The sequence below is a fragment of the Callithrix jacchus genome, chromosome 7, assembly GCF_049354715.1.
Source record: "Callithrix jacchus isolate 240 chromosome 7, calJac240_pri, whole genome shotgun sequence".
In the NCBI taxonomy this organism is placed as follows: Eukaryota; Metazoa; Chordata; class Mammalia; order Primates; family Cebidae; genus Callithrix; species Callithrix jacchus.
This window is the reverse complement of record NC_133508.1, coordinates 121163106-121182152: the sequence shown is the minus strand read 5'-3', so window position 1 is coordinate 121182152 and position 19047 is coordinate 121163106. Positions and strand designations below refer to the sequence as shown.

Sequence of the window (19047 nt, the reverse complement as noted above, 5' to 3'; positions counted from 1 at the left end):
TGTAGTTAGCTGTTATTTGTTTCAATGTCATTGTTTGCTTACATTAGAGGTTCTCAACCTTGGCTGCCCTGGAATCACATGGAGAGTTTTAAAAATTCTGATAGTTGGGCCCCACTTGGTTCTGGAGTATGGCCTGAGCAGCAGGATTTTCAAAAGCTCTTCATTCAGGTAATTTTGCTTTGCAGCCAAGGTCAAGAAGTCATTGGCTTAAAGTGATTTCAGAGGTAACTGAAACATTTTTTTTGCTTTTGGAAAGCAGGTAACTATGGTTTCAGCTGAGTGGTGGGATAAATCTGTCATCTCAAATCTCTTGCTTAGAATAAAGCTAATTAGAATTGCCATGGTAGAGTGAAGTCCTTGAGTTTGTTAAAGCAGTTTGACTAAAGCATAAATGGAATTAAGTAAAGTGCATATACGGATATATTATAATTTTAAGAACTTTATATTCCCATATGCCTAGGGGAAGGGATGAAAGTTTTTGTTTCCAACTCTGTACAGATCAGTCATTTGGCTTATTATTTGAGTCAAAAGTTAACAAATTTGTTTTTAGAACCTAGTATAGTTAGGCAAACATTGTTTTCAAAATCTTGTTGACTTTGTCACCTACTTTTAATGGAATAAGTATTCTGTTACTGTAAAGGGGATCTTTGTTTACTCCAGTAAAAATATGTTAGACAAAAAACTTGTAAACTCAAATAGTTACCTCCCTGAGGTTTCAGAGAGCCTCCAGAAAGAAACTCAATTAAACGTTATACTACTTCTTTTTTATTTTCTGAGAAGTGATCTATTATGTTTCCAGCTTGGCATTGAGAGTTAAGTCAGTTTAGAGATGTTTTACCGTGAATTTACTATTGAAAGTATTGCGAATTCCCGGAATATGGCCGTATCTTGCGGTATGTACTGCCATAGGGCTGCAAACTTCTCATATGTCTATATGTTAATGTTAGCATGGGGTCTGAAAATAGTGGATCTTAATGAATAGAATAATTAGATTTGGGTTTAAAGTCTAGGTTTTCTATTTCTAAGCTCTGTTACCTTGATTTATTTGACTTATCTAGCCTTGGTTTCTATATCTGGGAAATGGGCAGAAATGATACTTAAATTCAAAGTTTGCTAATGAGTTAAAATATTTTAAATGCTTAATAGAATGCCTACCTATAGTTAGTCTGTAATAAATAACAGTTTCCTAGTTTCGATATTGAATTATACTAGAGAATCATTTTAGTAAAAATGATACCTGAGAACAAATAAAACCCTAAATTTTAATTAATAATGAAACATTATTAATAATGAATACTTGGGGTGGTATAGGAGTCACATTTTAGATAACTGAATGTTTGGATGTTTCTGAATTTCTGATAAACTTGAAAATCTGATTAAGGTGTTGATATTATACCTTTGCTTATCATAATAGGTTTTTTAATTTTCATTGTGTTTATAGACATTTTACAAGAACTGAAAGACTCTTACAATATGAAGGAGAAATTAGAAAGTTGATAGTACAGACTGAGCAATATAGTATCATTAGGGCATAAATGCCTATGTTCATATATTTACAATGAAAATATAAGCAAAGTGTACTATAGGCCATGTTGAGATATAGCCAGATCACATTAGTTCATTCATTATTGCATTCCTCTGTGTGCCCAATGAAATCATTATAATAATGACCCCACCCATTTTCTGTCCTTCAAAACTGTTCTCATTTTTTAAGGCACAATTCAAGATGTGGTTTACCTTATTAAGTCATCTCCCCTACTCCCTTATAAGGGAATCACTTCTCTGCATTCTGTCAACATGTGACCTCTACTCTGCCTGGCACTTTTCACTGTCTCATATTAAAAGCAGTATTTCAGGCATTGGGTTGAAAGTTGTATGAGTTTCTAAATAAGGGACTCTGGTATTGACATTAGAAGGATCTTCATTTTAATATCTGTGCTGAAATTTTCATTGTAAAGATACACAAAATAATTTGTCCTTTCTAAGTTCAACTTACCTGTAAGATGGGGATAAAACCTTCTACTTCTACCTTACAGATTTGTTGAAAGATTAAATGATATAATATAAAAGCCTAAGATACTAAGTGTTCAATAAATGGTAGTGAATATTGTTATTTCTGTTATTGTTTGTGTATAATATATTATTTATTGCATATAAGTATGACATATGACTTAATAAAAGTTCACCTACAGTATGCATTCTTTCAGGATAGGAAACCATCACTTGGCATTTTGGATAAGGTTTAATACACTAATAAACAATTATTTGTTGATGGAACATATTAACTTTCACCTTACTTGATTTTTAAAAAGAATAGTCTTCACATACATGAAAAAAGTTTCAAAAAAGTTGTTTTCTAAATGACCTTGTTTTAAAATCACTGCAGGTACCGTGTTATCCCATAAATTTGATATCCTGAAATCTGAGGATTCTACCAAGATAATATGATAGGAACTTTCAGTGATTTGAGGCCATATCCTACTTAGACTAATGTGGAATTTCCAGATTTCCTGAGAGTTTGGTACAGCAGCACATACTGCTTGCTAATCAGCACAGGCAATTATGCCGTCTCTGCCTCAAGAAGGAGGTAAGGAAGTTGACTTAATTATGTTAAAAATATGCTAATTTTTAAAAGTATTAAAAATTAATTAGGGGCTTTTAAAGTACCAGGATTTATAATTTCACCTTGGGGTGTGGGGGTGTGTGTGTGTGTCTGTATGTGTGTGGCGGGGGAGTGAGGGGCATGGTATTTGTGTTCTCTGGTACATATTTTTGTTATTTCAGTGCCATCTGATTATTTTACATTTTTTTAAAAAGTTATTCAGGGACCCTCTCCCCTGGATTTGAATACAGAATTACCTTATCAAAGCACAATGAAAAGGAAAGTCAGAAAGAAGAAAAAGAAGGGAACTATTACAGCAAATGTTGCTGGGACAAAGTTTGAAATTGGTAGGTTTCCTTAGAATCAATCATGGGATTCTCATAATTGCTGGAAAAACTGATTTGGTGTTAAAAGCAATGTAGAAATCCAGAGAGATAACTATCTTTTATGTAATGGATTTTTAAATGCCTTCTATAAAATTTGTAATATGTTAGAAGGATTCATGCGGTATAGGATAATATCCTTACAAATATTTCAACTGATTTCTAAAATTTCAGTTTAAACACAAATATGTTTAAACAAATATGAAAAAAGGGACTTGGCATTATATTTTTCTTTGAAGTTTAGTTTTGTCAGCTCTCCAAGGTTTGAATTTCATAATAAAATGGTTTATATAAACCTAAAATAGGTTTATATATGACCTGACAAATTTAAATTTATGAATGTAAGGAGAAAATGGATCTTTTCCAATATTCAAATATAACCTGAATGTTCCCAGCCTCATGGGTTTGTATATACATAAATACCCAAGTTTAATTTTGTCAGCTCTCCAAGGTTTGAATTTCATAATAAAATAAGTTTATATATGAGTGACCTGACAAATTTGAATTTATGAATGTAAGGAAAAAATGGATCTTTTCCAGTATTCAAATATAACTTGAATGCTCCCAGCCTCATGGGTTTGTATATACATAAATACCCAAATTTAAGTAACACATTGCATTACTTCCAAACGTAACTGCCAGGAGTTCCATTTATCTCACCAGGGTCTTCCCAGGTATCTTTGAGATGCTGCAGGCAGTGTCTTTCATATGCTCAGGAACAGGTGTGCTCCTGACATGCTCTTCTGAATTTGTCATTGTTTTCTGTTTGTGAGCCAGTTGAGGAAGTCTTTTAGTCTGTGTTGCCATTGCTCTTGCTCTCTACATGAGCTCTAGGTGGCACAGCAGCTGCTGACTCTTCAGGATGCCAAAGCTGCATGGTGGTCTGTGACAGATGAGAGAGAATGTCCCTTTCCCCAACTCTTGTGATTGTACACTGTCACCTGGGACTACACCACTCTGTTAAGACTTGGAATTCTTTTGGAAGCCAAAAATTATCCTAAGTCTTCTGCTTATCTTTATTTCACACTTGAAATTCAGTGGAAGAAAAATGCCAATATATTAATTGTAAGATCTAGATCAGAGAGAAACACATGAATAGTTTGTACTAAAAAGGAAACCTTCCTCTGAGCATGAATGTTTCCAGTAGGATTAGAGGATTGGGAGCAGTGAAGGACCAAATCCAAATCTCTCCTGTGAATTTTGCTTTATTATTTCACGTTCTAAGTAAACCAGGTGAGTTGCTTTTAAGTACTAAAAATAATTTGAACTAGGGAGGTGGAAAGTATGGGATAGGTCTGATGATTGGGATATTTTTATCTTTGTTCTTTTGTACCTAGCCCAAGGTCATAAAAAAGCTATAAAAAGTACATTTTTCTGAGTAGAGGTATTGTCTCAGCTGTGTGTGTTTTCCTTGTACCATAAATAATCACTAAACCCTTTGGCAGTTTTGTGTACCTGTGAAATCTGAGAAGATAGAAAGGAAGGGTTTTGGGTGCAACAGAAAAACAGTTCTCAGTTACTACTGAGTATAATTTGACCCTAGATAAAACTGTTGTAACTAAAAATAAGGTTATGCTGTAACTAATAGATATTTTCCAAATGAAATACTGTGAACTAAAATTTATCTAGAAAAATGTTTCTGCATTGAATATATTTCAGAAGTATTTTAATTTTGCTTTAACTTAATGGTTTACTTGCAGTTCGTTTAGTAATAGATGAAATGGGATTTATGAAAACCCCAGATGAGGATGAAACAAGTAATCTTATATGGTGTGATTCTGCTGTTCAGCAGGAGAAAATTTCAGAGCTGCAAAATTATCAGGTAGGAAACTAATCAGGACCAATTATTCATAAGAGAAAAGTGTTATAGATTCCACCATAATTTTTTTAGATAGGTTCTTAATCTGTTGCCATATTAAATTCCGGTTCTAAGTCACCTGAATAGCCTGTTTAGTTGCTATCCAGTTGTATTGACTCTTTGCATGAAGCCTGAATCTTTTTCAAACTTAACTGTTAACCTCTTTCTGTCTTTAGGGAAGAATCAATAGAGGAAACCTCTTCCTAAGATGGTGCTTTACATTGCACTTAAAGATGTAGAATAGATTGCATAGGGAGACCAGGATGCAGAAACCCCTTGTGATGTCAGCTGTATGTAATCTGGCTTCATTTATTTTTAGAACGTAGTACAAACTTATATTCAGAAGAAAATGGACATCAAACTAAAAAGCCAGATATAAGGAATTTTAGAGAATTGACAGTTTGTATAGACCTTCATTTATTAGTTTAGAAGGTAATATAAAATTAATAGTAGTGAACAAATATCATTTTTACCAGTGCATATTTCTGTGAATATAGGGAATCTAGAATAACAAAAGTCATTGCGATATTGAATTACCACTATTCAAATGAGAAAATTATAACTTTGCTCTCTATGTAAATACTCTTTTGAGATTACTTTAAAATTTTGCAGTTTTATTTTCTTATTATCATACTCTAATTCTACAAATCCACTGTAGGTCATTTAATGTTAAATCTTTTAGATTAATAATTGGAAGTTTATTAAAATATAAAACTCAAAGGATGTATATAATTGTATTATCATATACATGAATATCATTAATTCACTAAGAATATTAATATTTACCTTTTTATTTTCCAGAGGATCAACCATTTTCCAGGAATGGGGGAGATCTGTAGAAAGGATTTCTTAGCAAGAAATATGACCAAGTAATCTTTATTTTCTTGTAATGGAGAAGACCTGTTCAAAATTTATATTGTAAATACTGTAGTGCTATCTTTCACAAGGTTACATTGATTTGAAATGAAATTTAGATGAGAGCGATAGAATTTTAGAGCTATAAAGGTCTTAGAAGGTCTCTGGTTCTAGTCTTCTGCTTTGCAGAGGAGGTAAATGAGGGTCAGAGAAATGAATATCTTGCACAAATTCAAGCAAATTGTTAATAGCAGAGGTGGATCGGAATCAGTCTCCAGAATCTCAGGCCTCTTTACTGCAACTTGCTGCCTCTTTAGGAAGAGTTTTTCATTTAAATGTAAGAGGTTATCTGTATCTGTCATTTAAGAGATATTTGTTTATTTTCAGTTAAATTTTGCAGGAACTAATTTGTTGCATTATATGCCGTGTGTGTGTGTGTGTGTTCATATTGGTTATTGAGCATTTAATATGCCCCAGGGATTGTACTAGGTACATGTATGGACACACTCAAAGACACATGTATATGTGCTCACCCAGGAATATACATGCACAGATATTTATATGTGCAATCAATATTTAAAGTAACAATCTACTTTCATGCGAAAGCTGTTAATAAGTACTTTATGCAATTTATATTTCTGTTGGCTAGGGTTTTTTGCCTTTTTTTTAGTTTAAGAAAGTTGAGTGATAAATGAAGACAACTTTTTTAAAAGAAGATTCTATTCACAGAGATTTAGTAAACTTTCTGACTCTAAAACATGGTAGTATAAAAGGTAATCAAAAACTCTTCCCTATGTGTGACTCAGAGACTCAAAACCATTTGTAAAGAAGCAATGTCAATGGCACTGGGCTGAGTAATTACCTACTCCCTACCCTCATCACTGAGGCAGAGTTAATGAGTCCTACATGTTACCTTGCTTTACATGCCTTTAGTGTACCTATCACATGGTTTAATATTAATAGCCTATCTATACAATCCTTGGGGGCAGAGATAACACTAATTTATCTTACTATCCCCAATGCCTAGCACATAGTGTGTACTCTAAAAAAAAGTTTGATGTGGTAATATGTAAATTAGTACATATTAGGGCAAGGTTTTTTTTTTTTTAACTGATGTATCCATGGTCCAGAATAGTGTCTAACACTTAGTACGTGCCCAATAGACATTTATTGAATGACTGAATCAATGAGGAAGTAAATGAAGGAGTGGAGAAAATTTAAATATTTGTGGCAAGTATCCGTATCCCAGAGAAAGAAAATATATACAAGTTTGAATAGAAATTATTTTTCCTTTTATATCTGATTTACAGAATGATCAAATCTCGGCCTCTGGATTATACATTTGTTCCTCGAACATGGATCTTCCCTGCTGAATATACTCAATTCCAAAATTATGTGAAAGAATTGAAGAAAAAAAGGAAGCAGAAAACTTTTATAGTGAAACCCGCTAACGGTGCAATGGGTCATGGGTAGGATTGCTTTTATTTGGATTATATAAAAATAAAAAATAATTGGAGGTAGGGAGAATAAATGTGCATAATTACTCATGGTTGAGTACCAATATGAAAAAATAGTGAAAGAGGTTTTTAACTATGGCATTTTTGGAACCAAATATTTATCGATCTCTATTCTTTTAAACTCTCCCACAGGCTTCAGTAATTCAATTTAAAAATTAAATCAACAGGTTGTGAGGCTTTAATAGGAGATAACAAAATATAAGGGGAAAAAGGTATTTTCTGTTTTTTTTCCAAAACATACAACTCACATGATTTTAATAGGCTTGGAGAGTGAAATCAATTGCTACAGTAGAGCTAAAACTAACTTGGAGAAAGAAATGAAAATGGAGTTATTCTTTTCATAACTAGAAACCTTGAAGAAAAATATGTCTCTTCTTTGCCTTATAAATAAGTTTTTTTCTTTATGTAGCCATGGTAATCGGATTAAAAATGAGGTAGAACACATTTTAAACTAAGGTTCCAAGAGCTAGACATGTTAACTGAGAATAGAATGTGCAACTAATAATCTTATTTCCTTTTGCTTACTTATGTTAGTTTTCTGCAACGAACTTTTTCAAGGAAAATGTGGCTAAGGCTGCTTTTAATAAATACCCTTGAGTCATTTTAATTTTTTAATTTAAAATGCTATAGGAAAAAAGATATTTGGAAATATAGCTACCAGGTCAATTACTGTTCAAAAATTTTTCTTTTAACTTTTTATCATAACTTCATAATCTAATCATATATTATTTACAAATGTGGTTTGGTAGTTTTAAACTAATGAATAGTGTTAATGGGAATTTTGTATCAATTGCTTAATGTTGAGTTGGCTCTATGTTAGCATTAAAGGAATGTTTCTGGTGGTGAATAATTGATTTTCACATTTTTCTCAATTTTAATGTGAAAAATTTAATACTAAAATGTCTATATTTATATATTTATACTTAATATTAAAACATAAATAAATAATCTTTCAATTTATTTTCATGGCAATATAAAAAAGTAGCTAGAAAAGCAGATAACTGAAAGGGCATTATGTGTTCCCAGGGTTTATCTCATGTAATGCAGCAGGACCTAGGTAAGAACACCTCGCTCATCTATTGAACTATATCTGTTTCCTTGCTAATCTTCTGTCTAGTTATTTTGTCCATTGTTGAAAGTAGAGTATTGAAAAACCCAACTGTTATTATTGAAGTAATTCTCCCTTCAGTTCTACAATTGTTTGCTTCATGTATTTTGGAGCTCCATTATTAGGCACATAAATGTTTCTAATTGTTATAAATTCTTGAGGCCTTGACATTTTTTTATCATTATATAATGTGATTCTTTGTTTCTTGTAACAATTTTGCCACTCCAGGTTACTGTTTTATTGCAATATCTTTTTCATCCTTTCACTTTCAGTCTATTTCAGTCTTTGCTTCTAAAGGGTATCTCTTGTAGACAGCATATTGGTGGACCATGTTTTTAAAAAAATTCATTCTGCCAAGTTCTACCTTTTATTGAAGAGTTAATCTATTTACATTTAATGTAATTACTGAAAAGGAAATATTTGGCTATTTTGCCACTTGATTTATGTATGTCTTGTAGCTTTTGTTCCTCAATTCCTCTATACTGTCCTCTTTTGTGTTAAATAGGTACTTTCTTCTGTACTATTTAAATTCCCTTGTCATTTCTTTTACTATATATTGTTGAGTTTTTTTTTTAAAAAAGACTGCACTGGGCCGGGCGCGGAGGTTCAAGCCTGTAATCCCAGCACTTTGGGAGGCCGAGGCGGGTGGATCACAAGGTCAAGAGATCGAGACTGTCCTGGTCAACATTGTGAAACCCCTAAAAATACAAAAAATTAACTGGGCGTGGTGGCGCATGCCTGTAATCCCAGCTACTCAGGAGGCTGAGGCAGGAGAATTGCCTGAACCCAGGAGGCGGAGGTTGTGGTGAGCTGAGATTGTGCCATTGCACTCCAGCCTGGGTAACAAGAGCAAAACTCCGTCTCAAAAAAAAAAAAAAAAGTAAAAAAAAAAAATTAATTAATTAAAAATAGAAAAAGACTGCACTGGAATTACCATTATTATCTTAATTTATAACAATCCATTTTATATTAATACCAACTTAGTTTCAATAGTGTATAAAAACTGTTTCTACAAAGATTTACTCCCTTTATGTTGTTATTGTCATAAATTATATCTCTGCACCTTCTGTGACCATCAGCATAGATTTAAAACTATTGTTTTATGCAGTTAGCTTTAAAATCAATAGTAAAAATGAGGAGTTAAAAATCAAAACTACACAAAGAGAGACTTTTTTTGGGGGGGGACGGCATTCACTCTGTTGCCTAGGCTGGAGTGCAGTGGTGCCATCTTGGCTCACTGCAGCCTCCGCCTTTCGGGTTCAAGTGGTTCTCCTGCCTCAGCCTCTCCAATAGCTGGTGTTACAGGCGTATGCCACCATGCCTGGCTAATTTTTGTAGTTTCAGTAGAGACAGGGTTTCGCTATGTTGTCCAGGCTGGTCTCGAATTCCTGACCTCTGGTGATCCACCCACCCTGGCCTCCCAAAGTGCTGGGATTACAGGTGTGAGCCACTGCACCTGGCTGAGAATTTTATAGTTACCTGGATAGTAACCTTTCTGGTGTTCTTTGGCAGTTTGATTATAATGTATCTTGATATGGATCTCTTTGAGTTTATCCTACTTGGAGGTAATGAGCTTCTTGGATGTATTGATTAATGTTTTTACCAAATTGGGATTTTTTCTGCCAGTATTTCTTCAAATATTCTTTTGATTTTCTTTTCTCCGTCTTCTCTCCTTCTGAGATCCCTATTATGTGTGTTGTTGTACTTGATGATGTTTCATAGTTTTTGTAGGCTCTGTTCATTTTTCTTCTTTTTTCTTTCTGTTCCTCAGACTAGATGATGTCAATTATCTTATCCTCAAGTTTTCTCATTCTTTTTATGCCTTGTCAAGTATACTATTTATCTCCTTTTTTTTTTAGCTCAGTTATTGTACTTCTCAACTCCAAAATTTGTTTGCTTCCTTTATTTTTCCCTAAATTTCTATCACTACTGATATTCCCTATTTAGTGAGACACTGTTCTCACAGTTTCTTTCAGTTCTTTGTACTGAAATGATGTTGGGCTTACTGGATAATCAACTATTTAAAATTTGTTGAAAGAGCTAATGGAAAGCCAATGTCTGGGCTTTCTCAGCAACAGTTTCTATTAATTGATAGTTTCCCTGTATATGGGCCATACTTTTTTTTCTTTGCATGTCTCATAATATTTTGTTGAAAACAACATTTTGAGTATTATAGCAATTCTAGAAATCAGACTCTTCTCCTCTACACAATTTTTTGTTGCGTCTCATTGTAGTAGTTGTTTACTTGGTTTAGTGACTTTTCTAAAGTGATTTTTTTAAAGTCTGTATTCTTTGCTGGGTATGGCCACTGAAGTTCCTGTTCTGTTAGCTCAGTGGTCAGCTAATAATTGGACAGAGATTTCTTTAAACAGAACAAAACAAACAACAAAAAAACTCTCAATCTTTGTAGATGGCTGAGTGTGTGATTGCTGGGACATGCCTTCAACAGGCAAACAAATAATTTACAACTCTGCCTTAGCCTTAACTTCCTGCTTGTGCAGAGTCTGATGATTAGCCAGAGGGGACCGCTTAGGGCCTTCTCAGGTCTTTCTTGAGCATCCTTCTAACCTTGGGCATGCAACTGGTTGTCTAGATTCCCAGGAATATGTCAGAGCTTTTCAAAGTTCAAAGATTCTCATTCCTCAGCCCTTCCTCCCAGTCTTTTTAGTTAGTCTATTGTCTGCCCAAGGGTTGCTTTAGACAGCTTAGACAATAATGACTAATACATTTGCCTTTAAATGTTTCCAACAATTGTTTCTGAAAGTAGCTGCCTCAGCACTGGTAAAGTTTCAAGTTAGGGAAGATAAAAGCAAGCCCTTTGAGGTCCTCCAGGAAGCTACCAGACAGGTCAAAACTGCCAACTGTAAGAATAGTCCATTCTACCCACTCCAGGATCTGTAATGGTATTAAAAATGAGGCTGTTCAAGGCCACTGCTGAGCTGGGAGTGGATGATGGGACTAGATTAAGTTAAAATATTACAAAGCTCTTTGACAGAGATCCAGCTGTTTTTTTCTTAGCTAAGTATTCTGTTTGCTGCAAGCCTTTGCTTAGTTTCTGCGGTTATTAAAAGTTGATTCCTATTATTTCTTTTGCTCTTCATAGTTTTTGTGGAGGGACAGATTTTGGAGTCTTGTACTCCACTATTTTACTCTTGAGTATATCTGTAATTTTTTAAACATCTTGCTCTATATCAGATCATTCTTTTAATTTTTTTCTTTGAACACAGGATTTCTTTGATAAGAAATGGTGACAAACTTCCATCTCAGGATCATTTGATTGTTCAAGAGTACATTGAAAAGCCTTTCTTAATGGAAGGTTACAAGTTTGACTTACGAATTTATATTCTGGTTACATCATGTGATCCACTAAAAATATTTCTCTACCATGATGGACTTGTGCGAATGGGTACAGAGAAGTACATTCCACCTAATGAGTCCAATTTGGTAAGTGATGCCAGACAGAACTTATGTTTTCATTCATTTGTTCAATATATAATTTTTAAAGCATCCATTAGGCATAAAGATTGTATAAATGAAAGTTCCTCCTCTCAGGTTTTTGTGGCATAGAACTGTATGCATAAATAAGATTGCTTTTAACTCAGACAGCTTTGTGAAAATTAAAAAATAAAGGTAGCTGCTAATTGGAGGCTAATTGGGAAAAAAGTACCCTCTCTGGATGCTGTGAGCACAAGGCTGGGTTGCAAAGCACATATCTGTGTGGAGTGGCCCTGTATAGAAATGACTGTATTATAAATAATACTAATATGCAATTGAGAAGTACAGATAAAGTGTTTTGGAGCTGTGTTGGGGCAGTTTGTGTTCACCTTCTCATGAAGGAGGTGGCATTTGAGTAGGTTTGTATAACGTGTAGGGTGTGAACATGCTGAATGTGGGAAAATGTATATGAAACATAAAAAGAAAAAGTTATCAGAAAATAGTTATTAATTTATGTTGCAATGAAAGAGAAGTAAGGCTGTCAATTTACATTGACCAAATGTGAAGTTGAGATGAATTAGGAGTTTCAGTGTAGATTTTAAAGCCTGTTAAATGGAGCTCTTGGTAGATGTTTGTCCATTAAGGTTTTTGTGCAGCCATAACATATTTATGAAAGTGATAGCTATAATGTATCATGAAGACCATGACGGTAATTTGTCGTTCATGAAAGTTAAATTATAATAATATATTATGCATACTTAAACTTTAGTTAACTTCTAAACTTATTTTTGGATGTAACGAATTATAGTTAAATTTTTGGATGTAACGAACTATAGTTAAAATTACAATTAATTGTTGTTTCCCAGTTTGTCAAAGACCTGGTTATTGTTCTCCCCTAGTGTTATGCACACAATTAACTCCACTGAAGTGTGGTCATTTTTCAACATTAAATAATGGCTGATCATAAATGGTACTATGTTCAATAAACTGAAAAATGTTGTAAACCTGGCCAAGGAAGAATAAGGAAACTGTCAAACTTTTCATAGGAAAAGAAGTTAAAAGAAAGAAACATTACCTATGTAACAAACCTGCACATTCGGCACATGTACCCCTGAAATTAAAGTATAACAATAATAATAATAATAAAGTAAAAAAAAAGAAAGTAATATTATTAAAGATTATAAGGTTTGGATATAGCCAGTAACCAAGTAATGCTTGAACTCTCCTACGTTCTGGGCATTGTGCTGGTTTTGGAAAAACAATGACCAGACAGATACAGTGCTTGACCTCACAGAAGCAACAGTCTAATGGGGAGGCAGAAAATAAAATAAGCAATTATAATATCTGGTGGTAAGAGTGATGGTCTAAGAAACTGAGAGTGCTATGGCAGTGCATAGCAGGGGCACATAGCAGTTGGAGATAAAGTTTAGAGAGGGAATGTTTTATAAATTGAAATCTGGATAACGAAGAGTTTGCCAGGTTCAGGCATAGGGTGGGGTTGGAGGGAGCACCAGGCAAAAGAATGGCTCAGAGGTAAGACAGAGTATGGCATGTGTGGAGAAAGCAGACAAGGTCAGTATGGCTGAAGTATAGACTAAGAGGAAGGGCTGGACTGTTCAGGGATGAGGATGGTGAGTCCTAGAAGCTAGATCTTCTAAAGGCTTTGTTGGCCTTGTCTAGGATTTTAGAATTTAACTCAAGATGGAAGGATTGAAAGGTTTTACACAAATGAAAGAAGGAATGGTCCCCTGGTCTGGAATGTGAGAGGGGTGTGGAGATGGGTGGGAATGATTAGAGTAAAAGAGACAAGAAGTTACATATATTTTGAATAATATGCGAAGTTTTATTCTAGTCTGATCAAATATGGAAGGAAAAAGGACTTGAACTGAAATAGTAGCAGTGGGTCTGGGCTGAGAATAAGAGCATAAATTTGAGATATATTTCAGATAACACAGATAACATTGATATAGTAGGTGACAGTGTAGGTAAAGTGAGACCAAAGTTATGTAAAAAATAAGTTTAGAAAAAAATACTAGAGAAATTAAACCAAAGTGCTCATTTGTTATTTCTGGATGGCAGCTTGCTACAGATTTTTTCCTCCTTCTTATTTCAAATTTTTAAAATAGTGAGCATTTATTTTATATTGAGCTGTATTATTTCTATAAGAATTAAATATTCATAAACTACATATAAGGAGATTATAAGAATTTCAAACATTGAAATATAATAAACATTCGTTTTTTTGCTATCGGTTATAGTGGTTGGCCAATCCTTGAAAAATTTTGTATACACCAATTTATTATATCAAGCCTATGTGCTGAAAAACAGGATGGGCTATGGTTATATTCTTTTCACTCCTTGCAGATTGCTATATGGTTCATAGCTGTTTTTGCTTCTGTTTCTTGCAAATGACTAACTGGCAGTGAACTGCTTAGATGTCTATTTTGTCAAGTTGAGGAATTTTCAATCCATTTACAAATATGCTATTTAAGAAAAATGCAAAGTTCCCTTACTTAATTTTTCATCAGAATAGCTGGTGTTATTAGTAATATTAATTTTAATAAATTCTTGCCACATAAAGACTTTCTTACAAAATTATTTTCCAAACTTCCTCTTTAAAAGTTAAAGAAAATTTATATTTTGGAAACTAGGAAGTGCTACAGCTTGATTGATTTTATATTTCTTTAAATTAAGCACTTCGAATTAGGCAAGCATAAGATCTATCCTGTTTCTTTTAAGTATCATTTAATTTAAAGCTTTTCCTGTTTTGTGAGGATAGAGACTGTTATTTATTTTGTTGTTTCTGTATCTACAGTGCCCAGCAGAGATTTCTGTAGATAGTAGGTGTTCCTTAAATATTGTTTAATGAATGAAAAAAATAAATTTTTAATTAGTGGTAGGCACATGGATTAATAAACAACATGTACCTCAAATGATCATTTCTGCCTTTTGTTTCAAAGATTTCAATACCATAAACTTAAGGAACTGCAATGAAAATAAAATATGACATGAATATAGTTGGTTAACAACAAATCAAAATAATCATGTGAATGAAATATATTTTAATTGTGATACAACATTGCTATCTAAAGTAATCTTTAGGATCATGACGATGGTAGGAATTAAAGATAGATTTTATGAATGCTTCTGCTAGCTTAATAAAAAGACATTAGATGTATATTAATTGACAATTATGAGGAGTTTTAAACTTTGGATTTTTTTTCAAGTTTACTCAAGGAAAATAGTATCAACAAATGTAAGATTATAAACAGATGAAAATGTAGAGCTCCAGTATGGAGCACAATACCATACTGGACACCTGCACAGTGTTGTGTGGTGCATTCTGTCTGCTACCGAGCTAAAGGGGCCTCCCAGTCAGTAGGGGTGTGCCGAGGTTGTGTTTGGTGGGCCTGCCTCTTGACTTATGTTACTTGCATTTTTATTTTTATTTGTCTTTGAAAGGACATAAAATATTCTCTCAGAAAATTGCTTTCCCAAACAGATTTGGCTGAAAACATTAAAAACAGACAAATTAATGAGAACAAACTGAGATCATTTTTCTTGCTTAGCAATATGTAGCTTCAGATTTTAATTACTCTCTATAGTTTTGTTAATTTGATACTTTTTAATGGTAAATATATTTTGAATAGTATTGTAAAGTAACCCTGTAGATGGTTACATTCTCAGTCCTTTTAAGAGAAATGTGCCATTCCATTTAATTGGGATATTATCTAAATAATCATGAGATTGTTATCTATATATAGTTTAAACTTTAAAACTTTCTTTAGTCTTTGAGTGTGTTTTTTTTCCTCTGAAACCTCAAAGTTCTAGGATGCCATAGGTGGTAACAACTTTGGTTCTTACTTGTTACAGACCCAGTTATACATGCATCTGACAAACTACTCCGTGAACAAGCATAATGAGCGTTTTGAACGGGATGAGACTGAGAACAAAGGCAGCAAACGTTCCATCAAATGGTTTACAGAATTCCTGCAAGCAAATCAACATGATGTTGCTAAGTTTTGGAGTGATATTTCAGTAAGATTATGCCATTCCACAATTATAAACTGTCTTTCCTCAGCAATAATCTGAAGCACCATCAGGCTGTGAAAGTTCATTAAGCGTTGATTGAACTTGGTTTTCTCTAACTGAGATGACTAGAGAGAAAAATTAGATCATTCTACAGAGACACACTGCTTAACAGCAGGGATGCATTCTGAGAAATGCATCCTTGGGTGATTTTGTCATTGTGCAGACATCACAGATTGTATTTACACAAATCTAGAATAGGAGTAGCCCACTACACACCTAGACTGTGGTATAGCCCGTATATGGTATAGCCTGTGGCTCCTAGTCTAAAAACCTGTACAAAACATTACTGTACTAGGCTGGGCACGGTGGCTCACTCCTGTGATCCCAGCACTTTGGGAGGCTGAGACGAGTGGACCATTTGAGGTCAGGAGTTTGAGACCAGCCTGGCCAACATGGTGAAACCGCGTCTCTACCAAAAATATAAAAAATTAGCTGAATGTGGTGGCATGCTCCTGTAATCCCAGCTATTCAGAAGGCTGAGGCAGGAGAATTGCTTGAACCCAGGAGGCAGAGGTTGTGGTGAGCTGAGATCGTGCCACTGCACTCCAGCCTGGGTGACAGAGCAAGACTTGGTCTCAGAAAAACAAAAACAAAAACAAAAATTATTGCTGTACTGAATAGTGTAGTGATTGTAAGACAATGGTAAAGATTGTATATCTAAACATAGATCAGGTACAGTAAAAGTACAGTGTTATAATCTTATGTGACCGCTGTTGAATATGCTACGCACTGTTAACCAAAATGCTCTTTTGTGGCACAAGTCTCTGTTTATCCTTTTGTTGATTATTTTGTTTGTTGATATTTATACCTTACTTTCTATATCACAGGCCGTATATCCAAAGGTCCTTAGGTGTCAGGCAAGTAAGAAGGAGTGAGGTGGTCTGGAGAGAAGGAACTAGGTTGTTCTGGAACTGTGATAATTTGAAAATCAGGAGAGGTCTGAAGGAGGTAGCCACCACTCAGCACCAGCTTGTTGGTGCCAATGATATTTTAGGCCCGGTGGGGCACATTCTTTTAACTTGTTGGTAACTTATGTGTAAATGATATAAATGACATAAATGATTTTAAATGTTGGCAATGGACTCAAGAATTTTAAAAATGTTGGGACTCAAACAAAAGTGTTTGTCATCTGAATTTGGTCAGAAAACCAACAATTTGTTAACTTTTGATTATAGCTTCCTGAGAGATGAAATGCATGTACATGAGAAATTGGATCACAATAATGCTGCATTTGTTTATTGATGTAATGATTTTCTTAAGGCCAATTTTGTGGAAATTCCAAAAACTATTCTAATGACAGTTTACTATCATAGTGGGTCAGAAGCATCAAAATGGTGAAATTCAGTAATTTTGGACCGTAGTTCATTGATGGAAGATCATACAATCTTCTGTCTGATGATAATTCAATGAACTGGTCTATTGCTCAGTGGGACCAAGAAAGTTTTATATATCCTCTGGCATTCTTTTTTTTCTGTGCACATTTTTAACTGTCATATGGATTTGGCTTTTTGAGGACATCTTTGTGAAAAAGTAGAACCTGTTGGGCTTCTTTGGTGAGGCAGGTAATGGAGTAAACCAGAGAGAATAATGAGGTTCATTAGCTTTACATATACTGGTTTTAAGTGCCGTTTTCCCCACACAATTGAATTAAGAGAAGGTGTACAAGCAAGACTAATACTACTGAGAGGATATGGAAATTAACTTTCTGTTAGGACCTTAAGTATAGTTTTCAGATATGACCCAAACATAGCCAGTGTAGGCCCATTAAGCTCTGACGTATTTCATGGTCTTGTCTATAAGTGGGCAAATTTTGCCTCATTCTTGGCTATGTTATAATGTGTATTAATCATCTATAAATAATCAATTAATAAACCTAGCATTTCAAATACTTTTATTATAATTATTTTGTCAAACAACTATCTCCATTTATGTAATTATTTGAAAATTGGCTGTCTTTATTAAGAATTGGTATACTTTATATAGATACCTCTTTAAGATGAATCAGTGGGATAGTATAAAAAGAGAATGGCAGGAGGAGGTGAAGAAGGCAATTATGCAGTAAATTTTTATTTTAATGTCTTAGTTTAGAAATTCCCTGAATTCAACTTATAACTTATTCTTAATGACCTCATTTTGGGGGGCAATTTCTCAAAAAGTAACTATCAATATATAAAAAGCAGAATTCATCAGTACCCTTTGTGAAGAACAGAGCCGTGTACTTTTGTTCTGGTCAATAACAAATCAGTAGAAAATCAAGCCATGGAGTTAAAAAATGAGTATAATAGTTAAAAAAACTATCCTTACTGCTTTTTGTACACCTAAGGTCTAAATCTACAAGTCACATTTCAAAGCAGTGATATTATGTTTAAAATTCTCAAAAACTGTAGTGGAATTTTACTTCTATTTGTTTCTATCATTCTTTATTGTCACATCTACTGGAAATCTTGCCTTTACAATCTAAAAGCACATTATTTTCTATGTAGCAAAAACAGATTTGTAATTCAGGGTCTGATTAATAATCAGTCCCCACCTCCTCCCTCAGCCTGTACTGTTTCACACAGATACTTATCAAAGTTTTAACTTTTTCCTCCTCTCAAATGGTTTCAGTAATATTGGCAAAGATTTACATAAAGTGGCTTTTTGTCTTTTATTTTATATGCTATGGTGCTGTCATGAATTTGTTACCTTGAACAAAATTTTTTGAAAACAGCCTCTCGTGGCCCTTCTGATATTTATTCCCAAATATGAACTGGGTTGTGATTCTGGGTACAGTGAGGTTAACTTCTGTCTTCCCTTTTTTTTTTTTTTTTTTTTTTTTTTTGAGACGGAGTTTCGCTCTTGTTACCCAGGCTGGAGCGTGATCTCAGCTCACCGCAACCTCCGCCCCCTGGGTTCAGGCAATTCTCCTGCCTCAGCCTCCTGAGTAGCTGGGATTACAGGCACACGCCACCGTGCCCAGCCAATTTTTTGTAATTTTTAGTAGAGACGGGGTTTCACCATGTTGACCAGGTTGGTCTCGATCTGTTGACCTCGTGATCCACCCGCCTCGGCCTCCCAAAGTGCTGGGATTACAGGCTTGAGCCACCGCGCCCGGCCTTCTGTCTTCCCTTTTATGACTCATTTAACAAATATTGTTCCAACAGGTAGTGGAATATTTGAGACTAACCTGACATATGAGGTGGAATTCTAGAGGAACG

The 19047-nt window shown here is 34.3% G+C and overlaps 2 protein-coding genes across 2 annotated transcripts in view; both read left to right on the top strand.

Annotated features, from left to right (window-relative positions):
• The window catches only part of LOC144577203 (uncharacterized), an 88494-nt gene extending 85969 nt beyond the window's left edge, over positions 1–2525 (top strand). Inside the window, exon 3 of the mRNA XM_078333121.1 lies at positions 2387–2525. Within this exon, the coding sequence (XP_078189247.1) occupies positions 2387–2405 (19 nt within the window). The 3' untranslated portion in view covers positions 2406–2525. The remainder of the gene's footprint in view (positions 1–2386) is intronic.
• TTLL7 (tubulin tyrosine ligase like 7) overlaps positions 2451–19047 on the top strand; it is a 92417-nt gene continuing 75820 nt past the window's right edge. The window contains exons 1-7 of the mRNA XM_002751007.6: positions 2451–2587; positions 2818–2949; positions 4686–4807; positions 5645–5712; positions 7009–7167; positions 11551–11767; positions 15632–15796. Coding sequence (XP_002751053.1) covers positions 2563–2587; positions 2818–2949; positions 4686–4807; positions 5645–5712; positions 7009–7167; positions 11551–11767; positions 15632–15796 — 888 coding nt within the window. The 5' untranslated portion in view covers positions 2451–2562. The remainder of the gene's footprint in view (positions 2588–2817; positions 2950–4685; positions 4808–5644; positions 5713–7008; positions 7168–11550; positions 11768–15631; positions 15797–19047) is intronic.